At 36.4% G+C, this 27061-nt stretch overlaps 2 protein-coding genes across 2 annotated transcripts in view; both read right to left on the bottom strand.

Moving 5' to 3' along the window:
- Window positions 1–21778, bottom strand: part of epha8 (eph receptor A8) — a 158508-nt gene extending 136730 nt beyond the window's left edge. The window contains exon 1 of the mRNA XM_049471774.1: window positions 21532–21778. Coding sequence (XP_049327731.1) covers window positions 21532–21619 — 88 coding nt within the window. The 5' untranslated portion in view covers window positions 21620–21778. The remainder of the gene's footprint in view (window positions 1–21531) is intronic.
- The window catches only part of cdk18 (cyclin dependent kinase 18), a 548438-nt gene that overhangs the window by 126604 nt on the left and 394773 nt on the right, over window positions 1–27061 (bottom strand). The window lies entirely within an intron of this gene.

The raw sequence follows: 27061 nt of genomic DNA on the forward strand, positions 1-27061 counted from the left end.
AATGAACACTAATAAAAAGGAATCAGTTTTTCATGATATGGGCCATTTAACCATAAAAACAAGCCTCCTACCAGCTGATCTACAAACCAGTGTGCCCTGTACTCTACCAATGAAAAAGTAATTTAAAAATGTTTTAAGAGTAATAATAAGCTAAAGCTGCAGCACAAACAAACAAACGCAGGCAACATGCCAATGCATTATGCTGTAAATCAAAACGGCCATAGAAAGTTGTACTAAAGAGTGTAGAACAAAAGCCCTCCACCAGCCCACCAGCGTGGGAGACCTATAATCTATTAATCAAACAGAAAATCCAAATTGTTTCATTAGTAATTACAAGGTAAAGCAACAAAACAAGCAAACAGGCTCACAAAGGCAATGTGCCAATACATTCAGCTCTGAAGATTTAGCATGCATTTTAATATACACTCCTTGCTTTGATAAGTAGCTGTGCGGCTGTTCTGTCTGGGTAATATCTGAGTTCAATACAAAACTGTCAATGGATTTCAAAGCAGTTTTCTTATTTTACTGTATGTGATTATGCGAGGTTTGTTTCTGTCTAAGCATCACAATTGTCTTTAATGGCAGGCAAAGCCTTGGGCAACATTGATCATTGAGTAACTTTTGTTAGTGTGAGTAAGTAAGGGAATAGAAGTGATCAATATAAAAAAAATGGTCCCACTTTATAATAAGTGTCTGTAAGTACTATGTAGTTACACAGTAACAATCCATGAAACTACAGTGTAACTACTAATGAAGTACACATTGTTACAGATTAACTACAGAGGTACAGGTTATGTAATTACACATGTGTATTAATGGTGTGTGTGTGTGTGTGTGTGATAAGTTGAGTATAAACGTATCCAACAGCTATTGTCTAGTATGTAATTAGGGCTGATTGAGTACACACACATTGTTGCCCATGTGTAAGTACACTTGCTCTATTACCTGTGTAAGTACACTCACCCTGGTACACATGTGTACTTACACAAGTCAAAATGAACCTTAATACACAAGTGCAATTACATAACCTGTACCTCTGTAGTTCATCTATAACAATATGTACTTCATCAGTAGTTACACCGTAGTTACATGGATTGTTACTGTGTAACTACATAGTACTTAGGGACAATTATTATAAAGTGGGACCAAAAAAATATTTGCTTTATATTTGCTACAAACCAAAGTAGCAGGTGTGAAAAGGGGGATTGAACCACAGTCCAGACCAAAAGACTTGAGTTTAATTCAACTAAAAGAGGTGTTCTCGGTCCAGTTCATCTACAGTGTAAAAGTCTGCACTTTTCTAGATGGTTCAGATTTTCAGACAGGAAGTTGAGTCAGTCTTTAAACAAGGAATAAAGAATTGGTGTTGTCCCGAAATCTGCCCTTGGCGAAGTGAACACAAACACTTAGACTAAGAATTCATTTATTGGCTTATTTATTATTAACAGTAGATTAACCCTTATTTATATACTTATAAATATGCTGCTTAAACGTATTTATAAAATAAAAGAAATCTGAGGAGAATCTTTTAGGGGAGTCGGATTCTGACAGAGAGGTAGAATTTAGACACAACACCTAAACACAAAGCAACTCGCCGAACCCCTAACATAACCAACATTCTGCAAACCAATCAATATGAAGTATAGAGAGACTCCTCCCACGTAGCTGATGATGACTTGATGTAGTAAAGTTCTTTACTCCGCTCCCTAAACTGCAGTGTGAAACCTGACAAAACTAACTGAAACAAATATACCTTATATAAATGTAACAAATACATGAACCTTGGTGCAGACTCTGGTCCTGGTCTGGACTTTTGGCTTAGAGCATAGATTGTCTGCCGGAACCGACCTGACCCGAGGCCCGACCCAAAATCCACCACATTCCTCGGGCCGGGTCGGGCTCTAGAAAATAGTCTGAGATGTAGGCATCTGTTTTTTAATTATAATTTTATTTTTAAATAAAGCTCTGCCGTGATTGTTCTATTGTTCACGAAAACGAACCAAATTCTTTCACTCCCAGTTCTACAGCGGGGGGTGTTGTGCCGATTCTGTCCGCGAAGCGCGAGTCGGATTCAGCAGGGAGTCGACTTCGGCACAACAGCGGCAGCGCGGCGGCGTCTCGCGGTCCGCGGTGTTAGTTGTAAGCGCTCGGGCTAGCCACAAAATACGACAGAAAACACTAAGGGAGCTGCAGAATTATGTATGGGACGAGGAGATAAAAGAGAAACAGGAGATACAGTATGAGAGAACCTTTACCTGTGAGTAGCTCATACACCAGAACCTGCAAATCTCTCTCTCTCTCTCTCTCTCTCTCTCTCTCTCTCTCTCTCTCTCTGTGTGTCTCTCTTTCTCTCTCTCTCTTTCTCTCTCTCTCGCACATGAACTCCTCCATGTTTGACTTGCAGCACTGTGTGTAGCTGTTCTTTAAAATCAATTTAATAATAGTTCTATGCTTCTATGTTACAGTGTTAATTAACATAATTCTGATCATATTTCGCTCATTCAAACAGCCCGAAAACAGACAGTTTATGGGTCGGGTCGGGCTTGGGCTCATAATGGCAGTTTATGGTTCGGGTTGGGTCGGGCTCGGGCAGAATGTGCACAGGCTCGTGCTGGGTCGGGTCGGATTTTTTGGGCCAGATCTAACCTCTATTTTGGCTGTAAAATGCCCAAAGAGAGTCTTTCAAAAGACGTCCTTCACGAGGTGAAATACACACAAAATCGCTAGGGGCAGTGTAGCCGCTAACCAGCATATTTATATTGTTAAAATCTGTAAGCCTTTTGCCATGTTTACACTGTGTAAATCCCAAAGCCCTTTCTATGTGCTGCCCTCTAGTGGAAGCCTCCAGTTACATGCGTTGCACATAGGCTAGTATGTTCTCAGTCACATTTACAACGTAGCCAGTTGTCTATGTGAACGCATGGGAAAATAACAAGTATGTTTCTACCCTTAGTCCAGTTTAATTGGAGGTTATATTAAATTGGGCTTTCCTGGCTTCCACGTTGAAGGCTGTAAGAACAAGCTGCTTACAAAGTAACTTCTTCTACTGTTGAGAGTGGCTGCTGGCTGAAAGCTACAGTGACCACTAATGCACTAATGCAGAATTATAGTTAATTGTTGGTATGCTAGATAAATCACACATGTAAGAACATTAACTTTGGCAGCACTACAATATGAGTAATACGGTGATTATTCATTATTAAGGTTTTATTTTTATGATTATTAAAATAATTGATTGTTTTAATTTTACAGCTATACTTTATATAAACATCCCACCCACTGAATGAAAAAAAAAATTAAATCCCTATTCATTTATTTAAAGCAGCTCTAAGATGCCCACTTGTGCCATAAATCGAGCAGCAGAACTCCCCAACATCACCCTGCAAACAGCTCTGATGTTCCTTTTTTCAAACACACTCAAATGTTAATTCAAAGACTGCGTAATTCTTTAGGCGCTGAAGTCTGCCTGAGAAACACAGAGGCTAATGGTTTCTCCCATAAATAGTGAGAGTGTGCGTATTGACAGCATCATTAGAGTCACACTGTGTTCCCGCCACGCTGCCTCTTCATCCTTATCCATTCACTTTGGCAGCTGGGCTCCGCCTGCCTCTTCAGTGACGAGCAGCTAATCCTCGCTCGCCAAGTTAGCTAGCAGATAACAATCAATAGCAACTTGAAGCAGCAGATATATACAGCCAGCGCTGGTGTGCTAAACTCACGCTGCCCACCTCACTGGAGCACTGGAGCAAACAGAAAACAAGTATCACAGCCAAATCTGAGTCATTCGATACTGAGTATCTGCCGATACAGAGTCCTGATCTGATATTTTGCAATGCAGTAAAATACATGTGTAATTTTAATTGAAACAACGGTATCAAAAAAAAAAAAAACATCCCTAAATCAAAAATTTAAAAAACTCACAAAGAAATACGTCATCACAAACCTAGATCACAGTACACTGAGGCAAATTAGTAAAAAAAAAAAAAACTGTAAACATGCATTTTACAAAAGTCTTTTAACCCTTGTGTGGTGTTCGGGTCTGTGGGTAAATGATACTAAAAAAATATTTTTTCTAACTCAAACTCATTGGCATTGGCTCATTTTTTGTGAAAAACATATATCAAAACACATTTTCAATAAACACACACTGTACACCCCCCCCCCCCCCCCCTACACATTTATATTACATACAGTATGTTTGGCCAAGGGCTAATAAACATTGCTTCATTTGTAAATTTGAAACTAAACCAATTTTCTACTCATATCTTGAGTTAAATTCATTTTCTTTGACATTTTATTAAAAAACTAACAAAAAAAGAGTATTTTGTCAAAGTAATAATTAATAATCCATGTAATAAACTCAAATCCTCAATATTATTATGCTTTCATCTCATAACCACTCTAGTCTAACCATTTTTGAAAAGGTGTGAGTATATTTAAAGTCTATACATTCAAAAATAAGTAAAAAAAAAAAACAAACAAACAGGCGCTTGGTAAAATTTTGACCAAAACATAAAACATGATCAGTTGCAGCTAAATATAACAATTATGCTTCCTTTCACATTTTAAATGATTATATTTTTGAGCAGCCGTATGGCTTCTGCAGTAAAAGAGATCGGGGCATGTATGATGTGTCTGTCTGATATAATTACTGTGTTATAAGACCTGAAAGAGGAACTGACAAAAATGGAGAAAAAAACACACCTAAAAAGCCTAGAGTTCAAAGGGTTAAAATACAAAAAAACTGTTAAAATGTTGCATAGGTAGCTTAATATTATAATTTTGATATTTGTTCCTATAGACTAATTCATCAGGGGGAAGTGCAGTGTATTGCACTTTTAGTATTTTTTTAGTATACTTCCTTAATAAAATTACATTCTTTTAAAGGTGAAAGAAGACCAAAAAGGTGTTTTGGAGACACAATATTTGAATATTTGTAACACAAGGGCTGCCTCAATTATAACTTACGAACACAATCAATTTTAGACCCACTGAGATAAGCTGAGAAAGCTTATAAACACCAAGACCACCCATCACAGCCGTTCCACTGCAGCACAGCACAACAGTGCAGAGTTTAGCCTCAGCAATTAACCCATCCATGCCCGTGAACACCCACCCAGAGCGACGGGCAGCCGCCTCAGCACGCAGGGAGCAATCGGGGGTTAGCCTCGCTCAAGGGCATCTGAGCCATGAACAGTGAGGGAGGAGAAAGTGCTGTTTCTCACATACACACCACCTCAACATATAAAACACTGCGAAAAAATACATCTTAGCAAGTGAATTTTTTTCATCTTTAGGGCAATAAATCTTATTTTACTAAGCATTGTAAGTCTTACTTAGAATTTTCACCCTATTTTAAGTCATTTGAGCTCAAAATAAGCACAAAAAGTCACCAGTTATTCTGATTCTTGTGTCCAAATTTAAGGTTAATGATTTAAGTCTTACTTCACTCATTTTGAGAAGTTGTGATTTATATGTATATATATTTAACTGCATAAAATAAATAGAATAATTATTTTACACCAACACAAAATATAGGTCATTGTCAAATTATGTTTGTTAGTGTTAAACGAGCTACACAGTTTGAACCAGCATCAGAGTTTCCTCTACTAAGAAGCCCACGCTGCTAAAAAGTGCTGCAGCATTAAAGTAGCAATCCGCCAACATCAAAAAGAGCAAGTGAAAAGCTGATTGGTTCATTTCAGGTTATGCCCAAAAGACACCCATGATTAATTCAGATTTTTTTTTTTACATGCCTTTTCTAAATTTTGAGCCATGCCATGCAAGGTGTACTTTTCCCATCATTATGATAGCAAAGTCCCACTGACATGTCCTAAATTAAGCTGCACAGTTAATGGCTTGCCTATAGATCACTAAAACAGGGCCCAAAAAGTGTTAGTTAGATAGTTAGTTAGTTAGTTATGAGATTTAATCCACATTTCAACAGTAATGATAAAAATTATATATATCTACATTCCTGAACTCAACAGTAGCAATTTCAGGCTCTGTAAAAAGAGTGAATCATGGGAGGAGGCTGGGCTGAATAAATCTGGAAATAAAGTCTCCAGATTAATTAATCACACATGTAAACACATTAACATTTGAAGCAATAAAATATTGCAACGTATTATTAAGTAAATTGTATTTATTTTGCAGAAAGAAAATGATGGATCTATTTTGAATAGCTACTATGTTAAGTTCAAAGTGGTCCAGTGGCCTATAATAAGGAGATTGCTGGTTTGAATCCCAGTTATGCACCTTGCCATCAGCTGCCGGAGCCCCGAGAGAACACAATTGCCCTTGCTCTCTCTGGGTGGGTACAGTAGATAACGCTCTTTACCCTCATCACTCCAAAGGGTGATGTAGATCAGCACAAGGCTGCATCTGTGAGCTGATGTATCGGAACCAAGTCGCACTGTGATGCTACTTAGCAATGATGCATCGGCAGCATTACATTTAAAAAGATAGATCAATATCCTCTAATAACTGTCAAAAAATTGTTAAATAGGAAAGTTTTCAAGACATTACAATAAATGACTAATTAAAGTGTATTATTTATCATTTTTAAATTTCTAACCGATCCCTAAAACAGTGTATATTTTAAATAGTAACAAACAAAATAAAACAAAATACACTCACATGTCATGTTTCTAATATTTCGACCTACATTGAATGAATAAATTATTGATAAAATCAGCAACAATTATTAGTGATGCCGAACTGGAACAGTGGTGTATCCCCCCGTCTGGAAGCTTATAGTGGGCTGCCAATTACAAGCAGAGAAAAGGGCCGTATTTTACAGCAGCGCTTCTCTGGAATTATTGTTTCTCTCAGGGGAAAGATAAGCACTTTGGCGCTGGGATTTTTTTTTTCTGTCACTCTTTGAGTGAGATTTTCTTTTTTTTTTTTTTACTCCTCCTCTTATTTCTCCGCTTCGTCTTTTCCCCAAAAGAATAAAAAGCTGTCAGCGGACGCGAGAAACGCAGGTTTAAAGACGCGACGGTCTTTTAATGGTCACATATTCAGAGTCATGTGACGCGTCAGAGGAGTGACGGCGTGCTCTCTCGGCAGCTGCCACCGCGCTGGTCGCTCAGCTGAGGCCTGATTCCATCAGGCATAGAGTAAATCAGTGAATGAGCTGCAATACCAACACCATCCTCCTTCATAGCAGAAACTTTTATAATGCTAACATTTATAATTGAGTCATTTCAGAATTATTGTTATTATTAAGTTAATCTAAACAGTCATTTCTTCAATGATGAGCAAATCTCACACCTTTATTTTACTTCAGCTCCTGGATTCATCTCTCGCTTACCTTCACTGTGTAGTCTTTTCCCCCAGGCTACATTCCATCTCCCATGGAAGCTTAAGAACACTGTTCTAACCTGCACTGAATGGAGATGCTTGTTTATGTGGACGAATCTAGTCAAACACATCAGATCACAATCAGCAATCAAGATCACCCACTGCACTGAGCTCTGATCTGTCCACTGTGGGTGGTAATGCATTATTTGACATATCCCCTATAAACACATGAAACTGAGGATCAAACAACTTCAAAAATTCCATTTCTTTTCCATCTGCATTCACTATCAGACCTCAATCAAACTCCTAAAATTTGCATTGCCTTACCATTAGACATGTGCAGGTACTTAGCATTTTCAAGCAAAGTGGTAAAACTTGCATAAATGGGACAGGCATGTTAAATAGGGCAGCAAGATACAACATACCAGTGGTGTAAAAATACAAAAAACTATCACAGTCACAGAGAGACAGACAGATGACGAGAGCAAAAGAGACAGACAGACAGACAGACAGACACTGTGATCAAAAGAATGACAGACAAACAGATAGCGTGAGTGGAAGAGAGAGACAGAAAGACAGAGAGCTTATCCCTGCGTTCACACTGGAAAGCAACAGGCAGTCATTCACTTCCTATGGCAGAATTCTGCGTGCGTTTACGCAAACCAAACCGTGACCCCCGAAACGTGACTCCCGTACCATAACGGTTTGTAAAGAACACACGTTCTGTTACACCCCCACAACATACTAGAGAAAACAGGCTAGAGCTCATACAAAGGAGGTCCAAATCAGAGCAAGAAGGTAAGGCAAAGGAATAGTCAAAAAACAGAGCAGGGTCTAAACTAAGAGAAGCTAATAAACAAAGGGCTAGGCTTAAGAGAGTTCAAAAAGGCAAAAGAGGTTGGCAACAAAAGAATACAAATTACAAATGAAGAATTTGTAATTTGAAGAATTACGAATTACAAAGAAGAGCTTTGAAAATAGGTTCAATACTAGGCAACAGGAGACAGAAACAGAGGGGTATATATACAAGAGAGACAGGAAATGACAAATGAACAGAATAATCAGGTGAGCTGGAACGCCGAAGCGCCACGTGATCCGGCATAAGACTGGTGCATTCTGGGAAATGCAGTGCAGTCTTTAAAGTGAGCGCTAGAGTCCAGGACAGGCAGACAGTCAGCGACAGGACTGACAGTTTAACCTACTTCAGAAGATAACACCTCATAACCTATACAATCAGACATTCTTAAGACAGCCCCTTGAGGTAACACTTAATGATCAGTATAAATACGGCCATAATGGTCAATATAAATATCGGCCATAACATTACAACCACCTGCTCAACATTTTGTAGGCCTTGTGTTCCCCTTCTGACACCAAGACTACCAGACTCCTGAGTGTCTCCAAGCAAATTTGTATGTTTTTTATTACCATTATTATTATCAGAAATATTCCTGGATCAGGTCAGGCAACTAATACACCAGTAACATTTGCCATGGAATTAGCACATTTGCATATTCCCTTCCAAACACCAATCAGAATTCTGTCTGATTAACTTTCCAACAATAAATAGCTAATGTCAAATTGTTATCAGAAAATGTGATGGGCTATTTAGTCACTGTCCAATGTATCAAACACATTAAGAGGCAAGAAATGTAAGTTATTAACTCTTGACAAGTTCAGCACAGCTGTTAACTGAAAGCCTGAATTCCAGGTGAAGGTATTGGCGAGTGACATGCTGATTGTTTTATTTCATATTATGTACAAAACTAATAACGTAACCCATGATTAATTAAGAGAATTAGTACATGCCTTCTGCACACTTCGAGCCACACGAGGTGTACTTTTCCCGTGGTTACAATAGCAAAGACACACTGACATGCCTAAATCATGCTGCACAGTGCAGCTTGCCTATAGATCACTAAAATAGGGCTCTTAGAAGTTAAAGCTCCTTATAAACAAAAGTAAGCAGCGTAAGTGTGTTTCAGGTTAATCACTAAACACTATGAAGTTATTTTGGATAAATGAATTCCCAGAAACCCTCAGCTCTGGAGTCCAGTCTGAAGCATATATATATATATATCCGAGCACTGAGGCGTTTTCCTGCTTTCTCTCTCCTCTTATTTTAAGGGGTTTAGCTGTATCAGGTGCGCACACTTCTGTAATATCTGTAATTGCCTTCCAGCCACCAGCAAGCAGCATGTGAAATTAATTTGGTGCAAGCTTTCCTTTTTTTCTTTCTTTTTTTCTTCTTCTTCTCTTCTTTTTGTGGGTAGAGGAAAAAAAAAAAGCCTAGACATCAAGAGCTTTAAACGGCTGCAGCTATCAGCGCATCACGTTATTAGGTCAATTAATTGAGATGCTTTAATCATTAATTCATGAGAAGCCAAACAGAAACATCTCGGCTGAACTTGTGAACTCGCTCCCTTTTCTCTGTTCAGATTTTCCTCGTCCCGAGGATCAAAAACTGCCAAAAAACTGAAGACTTTTATTGAATATTCTTTATGTGTCTCGAGTTTATTCCTCGACCAGATTCGGGTCGATTCTTGAGCCGCTTAACAAACAAAAAAAAGAGGGCAAAAGTGGGGCGACGTTTCGTAATCTGTGTTTTCAGTGTGTCTGCCCATCCGTTCCCCATGCTTTTCTCTTTTTTTCCAGCCTTTTCTTTCATTTCTTCCTTTTTTTTATTGCTGCACTCCATTTTTTTGCGGCACCAGCACAGAAAACGTAAGGTTAAAAAGGATAAGATATACAGCTCTGGAAAAAATTAAAAGGCCACTTCAGTTTCTGAATCAGTTTCTCTGATTTTGCTATTTATAGGTTTATGTTTGAGCAAAATGAACATTGTTGTTTTATTCTATAAACTACAGACAACATTTCTCCCAAATTCCAAATAAAAATATTGTAATTTAGAGCATTTATTTACAGAAAATGAGAAATGGCTGAAATAACAAAAAAAGATGCAGAGCTTTCATACCACAAATAATGCAAAGAAAACAAGTTCATATTCATATGCAAATTTTACGAGTTCAGAAATCAATATTTGGTGGAATAACCCTGCTTTTTAATCACAGTTTTCATGCATCTTGGCATCATGTTCTCCTCCACCAGTCTTACACACTGCTTTTGGATAACTTTATGTCTTTACTCCTGGTGCAAATATTCAAGCAGTTTAGTTTGGTTTGATGGTTTGTGATCTTCCATCTTCCTCTTGATTATATTCCAGAGGTTAATAATTTGGTAAAATCAAAGAAACTCATCATTTTTAAGGGATCTCTTATTTTTTTCCCAGAGATGTATTTATTAAACAAAAGAAGTATTCAGTATTAAAGTACTTAAAAGTACTTAATTATAGTTATAGTTATAATTGAATAATAAAAGGCAGTTCAAGTACTTTTTAACAACATGAAGTAATTTCTTTTACACTGAACTGGAGCTAATGTTTAGATTTTGTAATCTTCCAAAAAAAGTTATTACTAAGTTATTACTATTACTATCTACTAATAAGCATGTTGCAAGCTGACATTATCCTATATATTTACTGAATTTAACGTATTGGAAAAATATATGTTATATATTTTTAGTGTCAGAAAAAAAAAAAAAACTTGTATCTGCAGAATGGCAGTTTCGCAGGAGAAAGAAACTTCCTTATTTTTTGTTGGAAATTAACATAAAAACATTTTGTTACAAATATTTTAAAGCATTTCTATTGGTCCAATCATTATGAATGACAAAAGACAAGTGGTTATATTATTTCGTCTCTGTCCAATGAGTAACATTCACAAAAGAAGGCAAAAATAGCAATCGAAATAGTTAAATATTAATTCACCTTATATCAAAATAAAAATATACTATTCCATCCATTTGCTGCATTTTCATTGGTCCATTCATCATGAAACAGTGTAAAGGACAAGTGTCAAATTCACACTATGTTAAAGTGTGAAGTACAGTGATACTCGGATATACAAGATTTTTGTCCGACAGCGACTATATGTGCCGATACATACATTTATATTATTATTATTTATAGTAATATTATTCTCTCACTCTACTATCACTCATTCCTGTTCCAGCCCTCCTCTCACCCTTCACTTCTCTCTCTCTCGCTCTCGCGCTCCTCACGCTGCATTGAGCTGAGTTGTGTGTGTGCAAACAGGCACGCGATGCATGAGATCACTTTAGCATGTCCCACTGGAAGATCCCGTGACAGCGGCTGCTCTCACTAACACGCAAACCCTTCACACACTCGCGCTCTCTCTCTATCACTCTCTCTCTCTCTATCACTCTCTCTCTCTCTCTATCACTCTCTCTCTTTCACTCTCTCTCTCTTTCACTCTCTCACTAACACGCAAACCCTTCACACACTCGCGCTCTCTCTCTATCACTCTCTCTCTCTCTATCACTCTCTCTCTCTCTCTATCACTCTCTCTCTTTCACTCTCTCACTAACACGCAAACCCTTCACACACTCGCTCTCTCTCTCTCTCTCTCTCTCTATCACTCTCTCTCTCTCTCTATCACTCTCTCTCTTTCACTCTCTCTCTCTTTCACTCTCTCACTAACACGCAAACCCTTCACTCGCTCTCTCTCTCTATCTCTCTCTCTCTCTCTCTATCACTCTCTCTCTTTCACTCTCTCACTAACACGCAAACCCTTCACACACTCGCGCTCTCTCTCTATCACTCTCTCTCTCTCTATCACTCTCTCTCTCTCTCTATCACTCTCTCTCTTTCACTCTCTCACTAACACGCAAACCCTTCACACACTCGCTCTCTCTCTCTCTCTCTCTCTCTCTCTCTCTATCACTCTCTCACTAACACGCAAACCCTTCACCCACTCGCTCTCTCTCTCTATCACTCTCTCTCTCTCTCTCTCTCTATCTCTCTCTCTTTCACTCTCTCTCTCTTTCACTCTCTCACTAACACGCAAACCCTTCACACACTCGCTCTCTCTCTCTATCACTCTTTCTCACTCTCTCACTAACAAGCAAACCCTTCACACACTCACTCTCTTTCTCTCTATCACTCTCTCTTGCTCTCTCTCTATCACTCTTTCTCACTCTTTCACTAACACACAAACCCTTCACACACTCGCTCTATCTCTCTCACTATCACTCTCTCTGTCTCTATCACTCTCTATCACTCTCTCTCTCTCACTAACACGCAAACCCTTCACACACTCTCTCTATCTCTATATCACTCTCTCTATCTTGCTCTCTCTCTCTCTCTCTCTCTCTCTCAATTCAATTCAATTCAAATTGGCTTTATTAGCATGACTGTTTTAAAAAAAAACAATGTTGCCAAAGCATACAAATATCAAAACCGAACCTATAGTGAAACAACGATGAAATCTCTCTATCACTCTCTATCACTCTCTATCACTCTCTCTATCTCTCTCTATCACTCTCTATCACTCTCTATCACTCTCTATCACTCTCTATCACTCTCTCTCGCTCTCTCTCTATCAGCCTCTCTTTCTCTCTTTATCACTATCTCTCTCTCTCACTATCTCTCTCTCTCTCTTACTAATACGCAAACCCTTCACACACTCTCTCTCTCTCTCTCTCTCTCTCTCTCTCTCTCTCTATCACTCTCTTTATCACTTTCTCTCTTTTACTCTCTATTTCTCTATCTCTCTCTCACTAACATGCAAACTCTTCACACACTTTCTCTTTATATCACTGTATACCTCTCTCTCTCTCTCTCTCTCTCTCTCTCTCTCTCTCTCTCTCTCTCTCTCTCTCTCTCTCTCTCTCTACATATATCCCTACCCTCCACTCTTTCTATCTCTATCTCTCACTCTCTCTGTATCTCTCTCTCTCTCTCTCTCTCTGACACACAAACTCTTCAGCCTCTCTCTCTCTCTCTCACTATCTGTCTATCGCTCTCTCTTTCTCTAACACGCAAACCCCTCAGCCTGTCTCTTTCTCACTGTCTCTCTTTATCTTTCTCTCTAGCTCTCTGTCTATCGCTCTCTCTCTCTCTCTAACACACAAACCCTTCACACTTACTATCTCTCTTTCTTTCCCTTTATTCCCTATATCTCTCGCTCGCTCTCTCTCTACTGCTCTCTTTCTTCATTAGTTTATTTCTATCTCTCCTCCTCTCTAACACGGAAATCCTTCAATCTCCTCTCTCTCTCTCTCTCTCTCTCTCTCTCTCTCTCTCTCTCTCTCTCTCTCTCTCTCTCTCTCTCTCTTTCTATCGCTCTCTCTCTCTGGTAGAGTGGCAGGGTGAAAGAGTCACGCTAGATCAGGAGAGAGAAATGGCATCACACCTGCTGCCTAATATAGGAGTCAACATAACAATACAGCCCCGGTGCTGTAGAGCACTCGGCAGTGTTTGAGGTGGTGTGTGTGTGTGTGTGTGTGTATAGTTCGTCACTCAAAGTGTGTCAAATACAAACCTTGTATCTCAATTTTTTAATGATGAAGTGACCAGTATAAATGCCCCAAAATAACTTTTTTACACTGATTTATGACTAATACTAAAAGTAAAAATGTTTTATTCCTTGTTATGTGTAGTTACTATATTGGAGATACTAGATTTTTGCTTGAGAGAAATTAGTGTATGCTCATTGTAATAAAAAAAAGTGTTTGTTCCACTTTTTATAATACGTTTCTCTTTTCTTTTCTTTTTTTTTTACCTTTCTTGCTGACTTTGATATTGCCTGCATGAATAATGAGCATGAATGAGCCAGTATGTCAACTTTATTAAAAAGTTTATATTATAATTACATTTGCATATCTAGAACGCAAACACATTTTTAAATGCAAATTCTGGTTTGTCTATATATTGTGTGAATACCCTTAATAATTTAAATTCATTGCTCAATTCCAATTAAAGCATGATTGACATTTTTAAATGTTTATAGTTATTATTTAGTTTACTTTATTTTCTTGTGTTACTTAATGGAAGAAATTCAGCCTGTTTTTTTTTTAATCATATTTCTGTCACTATTTCACATAAACAACAGCCAATAATGATATTACAATAGTTAATAAAAAGGGTGTAACTACAGCATTAGTATACAATTATATTATTAATATATAAACTGCTTTAATTACTTGTGATATAAAATGCCCTTAAAATGACAATATTGTTTATTAGTGTATTATTAGTTTATTATGTTAAGTTATTGTTACGAGCCTGTTATTACTTTTAACCCATAAGAGCCCAGACCCACGTCTATAAATTGACACCAGGTTCAAAATGAAATCAGCAAACTTCAGTGAGTAGCTCATTAATATTTATTTATTTATTCATTTATTTACTGTAAGAACATTATTGTAAATATTTCTAAGCTTAAAATACTGATGTAACACAAACAGCACAACATTTAAGTTATTAGTCATATAATTTATTAACTCCTTAACATATTTTAACATTTAGTTCTAGAAATGGCATCAGAACTAGTTACGGAACGGAACGGGAAGCATTTAATTAAAGCGTCTGGGTGGTTAAATGGTTAAACAATGAGCAAGAAGAGAATAAAAATAGCTATAGAAGCTAAAATACACTTTTAAAAGAAGCTAGAACAATAAAAGAACACACGCTCACACTCACGATGTTCAGTAGATATATACAGTATGTACCATAGGTTCTTAATGAGTTAAAGTGAAGGTCATATATATTATGAGATAATATTTATTACCTTTAAATGACATAGGTTTTAAAATGTATGCTTCATTTGCATGATACTAACTCCTGTGTTTTAACAGAAAAAAAAAACATGATTTACTTTTTTATTTAATAAAAGATCATTTTCATCCTGCTGTTTTATTATATTGCCGTCACTAGTTCACATCTAAACCTGACCAAAAAAATGGAAAATGGTGTGGTTAAAGCACAGAGCAAAAAGACCAAAAAAGAGCTGTAGAAGCTAAAATACACTTTTAAAAGTCGCTAGTTTAGTTGTATCTATATTCTATAAATGAGGTACAGTAAAATATCTCAAATTTCACACACTGTGTGTGCTGTAGTGATGCTGTAAGGGTTTATGTTCAGCAGCTATATGTCAGTTAGGGTCATGTAGGGAAGGAAAGGGTCTGTGACACATGAATTATTTTGTACTAAATAATCAGTGTGAACAACTGTATATCTGAATATGAACTACTGTATATCTGAATAAAAATGCACATTGATTCATATATATTTTTTTTTTTACTCGATTGGTTAATCTATTGTAATTAACACAGTAAAAACTGAGCATTTTTTTTATATTGGGTTAAACAATCAGTGTGAATTACTGTATATCTGAACCAAACAAACATAAAAATTAACATTTATTCACATTCATTTGAATCAATTGGTTAATTTTTTGGGATTAACACAGAAAAACTGAACAGCAGTTTTTTTTTCTGTATTATTATTTTTTTAAATAATCAGTGTGAACTACTGTATATCTGAATAAAAATGCACATTTATTCATATTTATTTGAATCGATTAGTTAATTCATTGTAAATAACACAGTAAAAACTGAGCAATAATTTTGTTGTTTTTTTTGGTTTTATTTTGGGTTAAATCAAACAGTATGAACTACTGTATGTCTGTACTAAACAAACATAAAAAAAGTACATTAATTCATATTTATTTGACTCGATTGGTTAGTTCTTTGCGATTAACACAGACAAAAAAATAAAAACTAAGCAATAGTTTTTGGGGTTTTTTTTTTTTGGTTTATTTGGGGTTAAATAATCAGTTTGAACTACTGTATATAAACAAACATAAAATATACATTAATTCATATTTATTTGAATTGATTGGTTAATTATTTGTGATTAACACAGTAAAAACTGAGCAATAGTTTAACAAACATAAAAATGTACATTTATGTATTTATTTGACTCGATTGGTTAATTCTTTGTGATTAACACAAAAAAATGAGCAATAGTTTTTTTTTATTATTATTTTGGGTTGAATAATCAGTGTGAACTACTGTATATCTGAACTAAACAAACAGAAAAAAAAAATAATTCATATTTATTTATGATTAACACAGACAAAAAATAAAAACTGAGAGATAGACAGAAATAAAAATGAAGAGTAAGAATCATTAATTATGACAGACGGCGGCTAGAACAGGCAAATCCTACAGATCTGCTGGTATATAGAATAAAGCTGTATAACACAGACTACCAGCACTGTCACAGAGATCTATATCTACAGTGTACAGTATCAATGTTACAGACTGACCGGAACTACTTTCAGATTATAAAACAGAGCAGGTTAAAGAACTGGCTTTAGTATGTTTTTGAATAGCCATGAAACCACATACACTGGATGTATGAGGCAAGCACTATGTGTGTGTGTGTGTGTGTGTGTCCGGCGCGACTGTAATTGGTCTAAATGGCCAGTGTGTGTAGTGCCATGACCTGTATTATGCATGTACAGACTCACATAAACACACTGTTGAGTTCCTTCTGGACCAGGAGAACTTTTACACACACACACACACACACACACACACACACACACACACACTTAGGCACTCGAGCAGACTAGATACACACCTCAATATATACAGACACACACAACGACAAAGCTGTCAGCCACACACACACACACTCTAATGCATGGATACACATTATTATGGTGGTCTTGGTGGACCACTACTCTGCACCTTTTAGTGTTCACTCTGATCCAGAGCTGGAAGTAGTGTGTGCTGGAGTAGAAGACCACTCAAATGTTCAGGGCCGGGGGTCTTCCAGGACCCGTATTAGTGGGGGCCACTTAATTAAGGGACCTTTAGTGCCGTTTGGCACGGTGGCGTAGAGGTTAACACGTTGGCCTCCCAGCACTGGGGTCTTGGGTTCAAGTCCTTATCTGGTTGGAGTTTCTGTGTACTCCAAAAACCTGGAGTGATATTTGTGACATCACAAAAATGAAAGCAAATTGGAATTCGGTTAGTTTTTGCTTCTTTGTTTCTGTGCATGGAAACTTAATAATGGAGTTATTAAAACTTTAACCATGTTTATGTGCTACAAAAATCTTTATTTTAGCAGAAAACTATTTATTTATTTATTTATTTATTTATTTATTTATATTTTTGGAGCATTCATTTTTTAATTAAAAAAAGACTCCTCACTTTCTTAAATAATAAAAAAAAAACATTTTATTGAATTCCATTTATATATTATATGGTTTATTGTGTGGTTTGTGATATATTATCCCTCTAAACTCTACATACATACTCTACACACTCTGTGCCCATGACAACACATAAAATCTTCTTAACTTTCAGTGGACGTCAATGTAAAGAGAGTTTATTTCAGGTCATTTTAAAGAATGTCTATTGGTCCATTCATCAAAACATATTTTGACACATGGACACAAGGACAAATTACGTTGTAAACTAAAAATCAACAAAAATGGAGATCATCGTGTTTCATTGGACAGCGACACTAAATATACAATCCTCTACACTAAGATGTCTGTCACATTTGATACACATCCAGGTGAACACACACACACACACACACACACACACGAGGAGGGCTTTTTTCCACTAATATAACTATTTTTACTGCTTTGTTTCCATAAACTTCCATAAGTTTTGAAACTTTAGCTGCATTTACATGAAACTAACTCCTGTATTTTAACAGATAAAATGAAGAATTTTATAGATTTTTATGTCTTTTTATACATTTTTTATGTTTCCGTAAATTTGGATTTTGAATTAATAAACCTTTTGTTTTTGTTTTTTTTACTGTAACATGATTTATTATGGTACGGATCCTAAAAAAAAAAAAAATAAAAAAAATAAAAAAAAATAAAATTTAACACTCACATCCAATCAAAGCATTATTTACTTGACTTTTATTGAAATTAGCACTGTTTAAGCTTTTAACAAATACTACATTTATATAGTCTGTAAATGTTTATAGTTATTATTTAGTATACCTTTTATACCTGTTTATACCTTTACCTGTTTTACTTACTTGAAGAAAATCCTCCTGCTTTTTTTTTATCTTATTTCTGTCACTATTTCACTTCAAAGCCAAACCAAACGATGGAAAATAACTGCAAGCAGACAAACTTGTAGATACAGAATGTAACAAGTTTTATTGGATAAGTATAAGTTTTGTTTATTAATAAAAGAATGCAAATATAGGATTAGTATGCAATTATATTATTAGTATCTATACTACCTTCACTTATTATTAGTGAAATAATATATATGACCTTTAAATGACCTGAGTTTTGAAACTTTAGCTGCATTTACATCATGAGACAGACTCCTGAGATTTAACAGAAAAAAAAGCATGACTTACTTTTTTATCTAATAAAATTAAAAAATCATCCTGCTGTTTTATTATATTTTTCAAAATGTCAAGTGAAAACCAAACCAAAAATAATAAAAAAAGAGTTAATTTATTAATAAAATGATGCAATTATATTATGCATAAGTAAAGTAATTTTATTCTCAGCATTTGTACTACATTTATTACCAATGGTACAAAATGGCCATAAAATGACAGATTTTTTTTTTTACATAACTTTTTAATTTTTTTATGTTTTTAAGGCCTATTTACAATAATCTGGTTGTTTTTGCTGCTTTTTTATGTGCATTTGGACTTTGATTTTTACTTTTTTTTTTTTGGGGGGGGGTTGTTTTTGCTAAACTTTTTTTTCATTCATACAATTAGACACAGTGGTGGTTTTAAAACTTTAGTAACAACGACATGGTTCGGACTTATTTATTGCTCACTATCAATTAAAGCAGAACAACATTGTGCTGTTTTATCACATTGCTGTCACAATTTTACATCAAAAGCAGACCAAAAAAAAGGGAAAATTGTAAAATTACAGTTTAGTTTAGCTGTATTTACATGAAACTAACTGTTTCATCAGATACAGAAAAAAATGAAATTTTATTTATGCATTTTTTTAAAATGGGTTTTTAATGGGTTTTTTGGTTTCCATAAATTTGATACAAACATCCACAGTTCCTCTACAATGAAATAAAGTTTTGACACGGGACCACAATGATGCTTTAAAAATGCAGAATGTCTTTTGTTATTCTTTAATGATAACTTATTTTAGCTTGAATCGGCTTTTGCTTCATTCTTTTTATATTTGAGGACTTTAACAATGTTTATATGATACTGACTCCTGTATTTTCTATTAAGATTTCATAAGAATATTTAGGTTTTATGCAATGTGTTCTTCAAATGTACTGCTATGCATACACTCATCCTCGCACTACGAAGTTTTTTGTCACCCGTCATACCTGTCAAGGTACATACACATACACTGTCACACTCACACATTCACACACACACACACGCACACGCACACACACAAAAATACATACATCCACACTCCCTATACACTCGCATGAAGTTTTGACATCAAACCACAACGATGCTTTAAAAATGCAGATTGTCTTTTGTTATTCTTTAACGCCTCAATTTATTTTAACATGAATCAGCTTTTGCTTCACCATTTTCATATATGGGTACTTTTACAATGTTTATATGATACTGACTGCTGTACTTTATATTCAGATAGTATAGGAATATTTCATTTTTACGGAATGGGTCCTTTAGATTTACTGTTATGCATACACTCACCCTCGCACTCAAAGTGTTTTGTCACCTGTCAAACCTGTCAAGGTACACACACGTACACTGTCACACTCACACATACACCTACACACCTACACACACACACACACATTATACATACATCCACACTCCCTATACATGGGCAAGAACCTTTGCTTAAAAAATGCAGAATGTCTTTTGTTATTCTTTAACGCCTTAACAACTTATTTGATCTTAAATCGGCTTTTGCTTCATCATTTTCATATATGGGGAATTTAAGAATGTTTACATGATACTGACTCCTGTACTTTTTATTTATGTTTTATAGGAATATTTCGTTTTTACGGAATGGGTCCTTTAGAAATACTGCTATGCATACACTCATCCTCGCACTACAAAGTGATTTGTCGCCCGTCATACCTGTCAAGGTACACACACATACACTGTCACAAACACAGATACAAACATCCACACTCCCTATACACTGGCATGAAGTTTTGAGAGTACCAAAATGACGCATTAAAAATGCGGAATGTCTTTTGTTATTCTTTAACGCCTCTTATTTTAGCTTTTGCTTAAACATTTTTAGTTTTGGATACTTACACAATGTTTAAGTATCCATACAAAGTGTTTTGTCACCTGTCATACCTGTCAAGGTACACACACATGCACTGTCACACTCACACACACACACACACACACACACACACAGATACATACATCCACACTCCCCATACACTCGCATGAAGTTTTGACATCAAACCACAACAATGCTTTTAAAATACGGATTGTCTTTTGTTATTCTTTAACGCCTATTATTTTAGCTTTTTCTTAAACATTTTTAGTTACATATACTTTAACAATGTTTATATGATACTGACTGCTGTACTTTTTATTTATGTTTTATAGGAATATTTTGTTTTCACAGAATGGGTCCTTTACATTTACTGCTGTGTATGCACTCATCCTCGCACTAGGAAGTGTTTTGTCACCCGTCATACCTGTCAAGGTACATACATACACTGTCACACTCACACACACACACACACATTATACATACAGCCACACTCCCTATACAGGGGCAAGAACCTTTGCTTAAAAAATGCAGAATGTCTTTTGTTATTCTTTAACGCCTTAACAACTTATTTTATCTTAAATCGGCTTTTGCTTCATAATTTTTTATATATGGGGAATTTAAGAATGTTTATATGATACTGACTCCTGTACTTTTTATTTATGTTTTAAAGGAATCATTCGTTTTTTTTTTTTTGTTTTTTGTTTTTTTTTACGGCATGGGTTCTTTAAATTTACTGCTATGCATGCACTCATCCTCACACTTCAAAGTGTTTTGTTGCCTGTCATACCTGTCAAGGTACACACACATACACTGTCACACTCACACATTCACACACACACACACACACATATTTAGTGAAAGTTTTGACCCATCGCATTAAATGTGCCCATGCACACACACACACAGCTCCCTATAAGCTGGCATTAAGTTTTGACAATGGGCCACAACGGCTCATTAAAAGTGTTGATGCCACCCTCTCCTCTTTCTCTCTCGCACACTTACTCACTCTCACACTCTCACAATCAACACACCCCAGTCTGTACTGTATACAATCACATCCTCCACACACATGATGCCGCTCTATAGATGCTGAGTGAAGTCGTACCTTCATTATTGGACGAGGCTCTGGAGCTCAGCACCTGTAAAGATATAGTCCACAGGACGAGCGGCAGCAGCCCTGGATCTGATGCCATCGCGCCGGTGTGGAGAGAAGCTCTCTCTCCCCTCTCTCTCTCTCTCTCACTCTTTCTCTCACTCTGCCTGCCTCTCCCTCGCTCCCTCGCTCGTTCTCTCAGCCAGCGGAGGAGAGGAAGCAGAGCGCAGGAACTCGGAGCGCATTCGGCTGACTTCAGAACTGCCTGCCTGCCTGCGCTGGGGAACACGCAGCACCGGCAGGCTGAGGAGAGGGGCCGGCCCAGCGCTGTCCGTCAACACTCAGCAGCCAATTGCGGCGTGCGGCTCGGCTGGCACATGCACAGATGAAACATTGGAAGCAACCCCCCCCCCCCACACACACACACACACACACCATACACACCAGACACACACCACCATCACAACCTTCTGTTTGGGCTACATATATGTCCATGCACATTTGTATCAGTTGTACATGGTTATCATTACTGCATATTATATAATATTCCTAGTATTATTATTATATTATATATGGCAAATGTCATTATACACACCAAACACCAACATGTCATCCAGATAGATCACGATGTTTCATTCAAACGCAATTCAAAGTCTGTACGTAAAAGGCACATTCATTTTTCACTTCAGTTTCTGAATCAGTTTCCAAATAAAAATATTGTTATTTAGAGCATTTATTTGCAAAAATAAAAATAAAATGGCTGAAATAGCAACAAAAAAAAAAAGATGCAGAGCTTTCAGACCTCAAATAATGCAAAGAAAATAAGTTCCTATTCATAAAGTTTTAAGAGTTCCAAAATCAATATTTAGTAAAATAATAATTACAGTGTTTATGCATCTTGGCATGTTCTCCTCCACCAGTCTTACACACTGCTTTTGGATAACTTTGTCACTTCTGGTGCAAAAATTCAAGCAGTTCGGCTACAAAACCAAGAAAAAATTTACAAATCCATTTGATTTTAATTAAATAAAATGTGGCCAATCAGTGGGCCCTAATCACTGCATGGACCTCAAGGCTATGCTAGCTATGCTGCATTTTTCATTTATTTTAGAATGGGTGAGGCCAACTCTTCTTATTATGAGTTATAAGTTAAAAAACAAAATATAATATAATATAATAAAATATTATATCATATAAAATTAGATGCATACACATTTTAAAAACACATCTCTTAACCAAAATAATCAAATGCGTAACTTAAAAAAAAAAAAAATAACAAGGATAAACCACACTGTGCTTTTATTTGTATTAGGGATGTTTTCACTATTCTTTTAGTCATTACTGTATATTATACAATCAAAACAACATAAACACAAACAGTTCACACAAACATTCCTCATCTCTGAACACAAAAGGTGAAAGAGTCTGTTTGCGTGTCAGGAATCATATTATTTACTTCACACGTGAATGAGAGGTCATGTATAATCAGCGGAGATCAGATGGATTTCTGCGTTTTTTCTCTGGTTTCGTAGCTCCGGGCGCAAACATGAAGCATATTGCATATTGGATTATTGTTCGGCTCTTATCGGACTTCTTCTCACGGCCACATCCGATGCGGTTAGTCCTTCATCCTTTGTTGGGAAAAATGTCCTTTCTGTATGATAACCTTAAACAGGCAAAGCCAGGCGTGATGCTCGTAATCAGAGCATCAGAACGCAGATTTGTTCTGGCTGTCGGAGGATTACCGCAGTAGTATCTGAGGCTCCTGCGCTGTGGATATTCTGCAGTTATATTTAAACAGAGGTGGAAAGTAATGAATTACATGTACTCAAGTTACTGTAATTGTGAAACAAAAAGGGGAGCAGACGTGAAAGCAGAGCAGACGGGAGGCGGACTTATACGCGGGTAAGACAGACTTTAATATGTAACAAATAAATAAACAAACAAATAAGGAAGAAACGAGGAAATATAAATAGTTAAACAAACAGGGAAACAAACAAAGAGCTAAGCTAAACAGAAAATAAACTAAACAGAGCTAGGGACATATACAAGGGATAAATACGTAAATATATACAAGAAATAAACAAGGAAATAAATGTGATAAACGAGGAACTAGAAATAAACAAGAGATAAACAAAGCGTAAAGAAAACTGTGAACAAACTATAAAAACGTGGCGAGACAAACAACAGAGGAAGCTGCAAAGACCGACAGCTAAACAGAGACAAAGGGGAACTATTTAAGGAAACAGGAAACAATGAACACCTACAAATACAAACACGTGACGGAAAAATACTGGGGAAACACACTAGGAAGTGCAGAAATACAGGCAAACAGAGCGAGAGCGTGACAAATTGTGTAGATTTTATGAGTAATTTGTAATTTTTAAAGTAGTTTTTAAAATAGGTAATTTTACTTTTACTCAAGTACATTTTGACACAAGTAATTTACTTGGCTACATTGTAAAAGTCCCCGTTACTGAGTAAAAAATAAAATGCTGGGAAAAAGACAATTGTCTGAATTAGAAAATAATAATAATAATAATTGGCGCAGATGCGCCGGCGCACGTATGCTCACGCGTGGAATAACAAGGCAATAACGTCCTCATGCAATACAAAATGTGTCTGTCCCGCCGGACAGAGCTGTCAGCTTTCAAAACTTTCACATCAAACCTGAGAAAGTGTGTGGTAGTAAGTATTTTTGTCATTAAACAATCTGCTTAAATGTTAAAAAAACATGTTAAAACATAATAATGACCTGTAAAACCTATAAAAATACAGTTTATAGTCACCTATATGACCATAGAATCCTATGCCACTTGTTTTTGAAAATGTTTTATGGGGTGGTCTGAACAAATACTGCCTGAAAGGTCCAAAATATTATGTGGTATAATAGTTCATAAAAACTATTTAATTTATGATTAGTTTTTACTTTTTTACACCAAATAGTTAACTATGCAACTACGTAACTTTTATTCAAAGTACATTTTAAATTGAGTTCTTTTGAGTACTTTTTTTAGATTTTTAGATGGGTACTTTTACTTTTACTTGAGTAGAATTTTAGCGAAGTAAAGGTACTTTTACTTAATTACAATTTTTCTGTACTTTTTCCACTTCTGTATGTAAATATAAATACAGCATTAAAACGTATAAATACTGCTTGACGTTATCCCCGCTGATGAAGGTGCTCCATTAAAAGAGAGCACAATTACACGCCTGCTATATGAATATGCATGACAGCCTTCAGTATAGAGCTGAGCTTTTGAACAGTGGGGTAAAATATACTGAAACAGATCTCCTAATTAAAGCAGAATTAGGGAATAATTACCATACAGGCCTAATGATAAAATTAAACCAGACATCTGTGTAGCTGATTTGACACAGACTTAATTGTCCTGCTTCAATTTTTAGCTTCGGTGCCTTTACAAGAAGACAAAGCATCACTGACTAGAGTCTGAGGGGGCTTTTTTAAACCTGCTGTGTTCATTACAGACTTTCAGATGTTCTCAGTTTGGTCTAAAATAGTTTAAAATAGGATTTGGAATCACAGAGCATCTCATGACATGATCTGTGGTCCATTCTGAATGGAGCTGCCCAACTAGGCAGGATTTTTTAGAAAGCATAGGTACGCTTCTAAGAAATGGACAGCCCCATTTGGAAGGTAGCATGTGCTGTACCTGTACCTCTGTAGTTAATGTTTAACAATGTGTACTTCATCAGTAGTTACACTGTAGTTACATGGATTGTTAACGTGTAACTACATAGTACTTAGAGACACTTATTATAAAGTGGGACCACCTAAACCTCTATCTGTTCACCTGCTAACTGAAGACCACATAATGTGTGAACCATTACTAGCACTAAGTACTAAGACACCATAACATTAGGACCACATACCGGACAAGAGCATGGATTCCTCTCTTACTCCTGTGGTTTTAATGTTATGGAAAGAAAGAAGAGAGTAAATTCCTCTCCTCCTGTGCGGATCTGCTCCTCTCTCTGCTCTCTGCAGCTGCTGGAGAGAAAAGGAGAGACAGAGGAAGGGGGGAAAGAAGAGGATGGCGCCAAAAGCAGGGCCCGCTGCCTGCCTGCTAATACAGCGTACACACACACACACTTACACACACACACACACACACACACACACTCTCTCTCAGAAAACAGGGGAGAGTCTGTCCGGCCCACAATCGCCACCTCTCTTCGCTCGGCCGCCTAAAGCCCGGCTTTAAACACGCCGATGTTCAGGACCTGAGCTGCCAAGACGCTTGACCAGCTCTGAATCTCTCTCTGTAAGTGTTCATTTACTGAATTATATACACTGTCTCATAAATTATAGAACTATGGGTACCACTTTAAAATAAAACTACCTTTATAAAGGGTTTATAACTGGTTTACAACTACAACACATACGTAGAAAGGGCTACAATGACCTGTTGTTTGCCAAATAGTGAACCACAGCCATCTATATTGTTGCCCTTCCTAGGTATGTATCATAACTGATTATTAATGAGTTTTAAGGCATTTACAACCTAATTAGTAACCATTAATAAACTACTTGTAAACCATTTATAAATCCTTTATAAAGGCAGTCTTATTTTAAATTGGTAATGAACTATGTAATTACATTCCATTAGAAATGCATTTCAGAGCTCAGAGGAGTCCAGCAGACTAAGCCACACTGCCACTTTGTTCCGAAGATTACTTGTTCCAATCCCAGTCATGCAGCTCGCCATCAGCAGCTGGAGTCCGAGAGAGCACAACTGTCCATCAGCAGCAGTTCAAAAACATGTGAAGTCTGATTTCACATGTGTCAGAGGAGGCATGTACTAGTCTTCACCCTCCTAGGTTCCTTATACCACTGAACAAATTCAATACAGTCGATTTAACAATTATTAGGAATGTCTTTCAGTTAACAGCTGTGCTGAACTTGTCAAGAGTTAAATGTGTTTGAGAGCATCAGTTGTAAAGTTGTGAAGAGGTAGAGTGACAGGTGTACAGTGAATAGTGAATATTTGAGTAATGTTCTAATCCAGATGATGGTTATAATGAAATCCAGATTATGGTTATAATGAAATTGGCACTTATCAGGAGCACACTGGCAAAGGAAGAGCAAGAGTTATCTCTGTTGCACAGGATAAGCTTTAAAGAATTTATTGACATGAATCGCATTAATCGTAAGGAAACTCATTACTTTGAGAATTTTACTGAAATTTCACTGAAAAGAAAAGCTTTTTATATTGTATATTATATATATTATACATGTAAAATGTATAATACTGTATGTATGGCATCACTTTGAAATAAGTCTACTTTTATATATTAATTATAAAGGGGTTTATTAAAAGTTATTAAATGGGTTATAAATGCTTTAAAAACCATTAATAGTCAATTTAACTTGTTAAAGGAAACCCCTTTCACAGCTCCACCATGATCAGAGATCTGGACAATGTTAGAGATGCCTTCTTCACTCTGTGCTCCAGCTCACCCCAAACCATCTGGATTGGGTTCAGGTCCGGTGACTGTGGAGGTTCAGCTCATTTTTTGT

Source organism: Astyanax mexicanus, chromosome 24 (assembly GCF_023375975.1).
Source record: "Astyanax mexicanus isolate ESR-SI-001 chromosome 24, AstMex3_surface, whole genome shotgun sequence".
In the NCBI taxonomy this organism is placed as follows: domain Eukaryota; kingdom Metazoa; phylum Chordata; class Actinopteri; order Characiformes; family Acestrorhamphidae; genus Astyanax; species Astyanax mexicanus.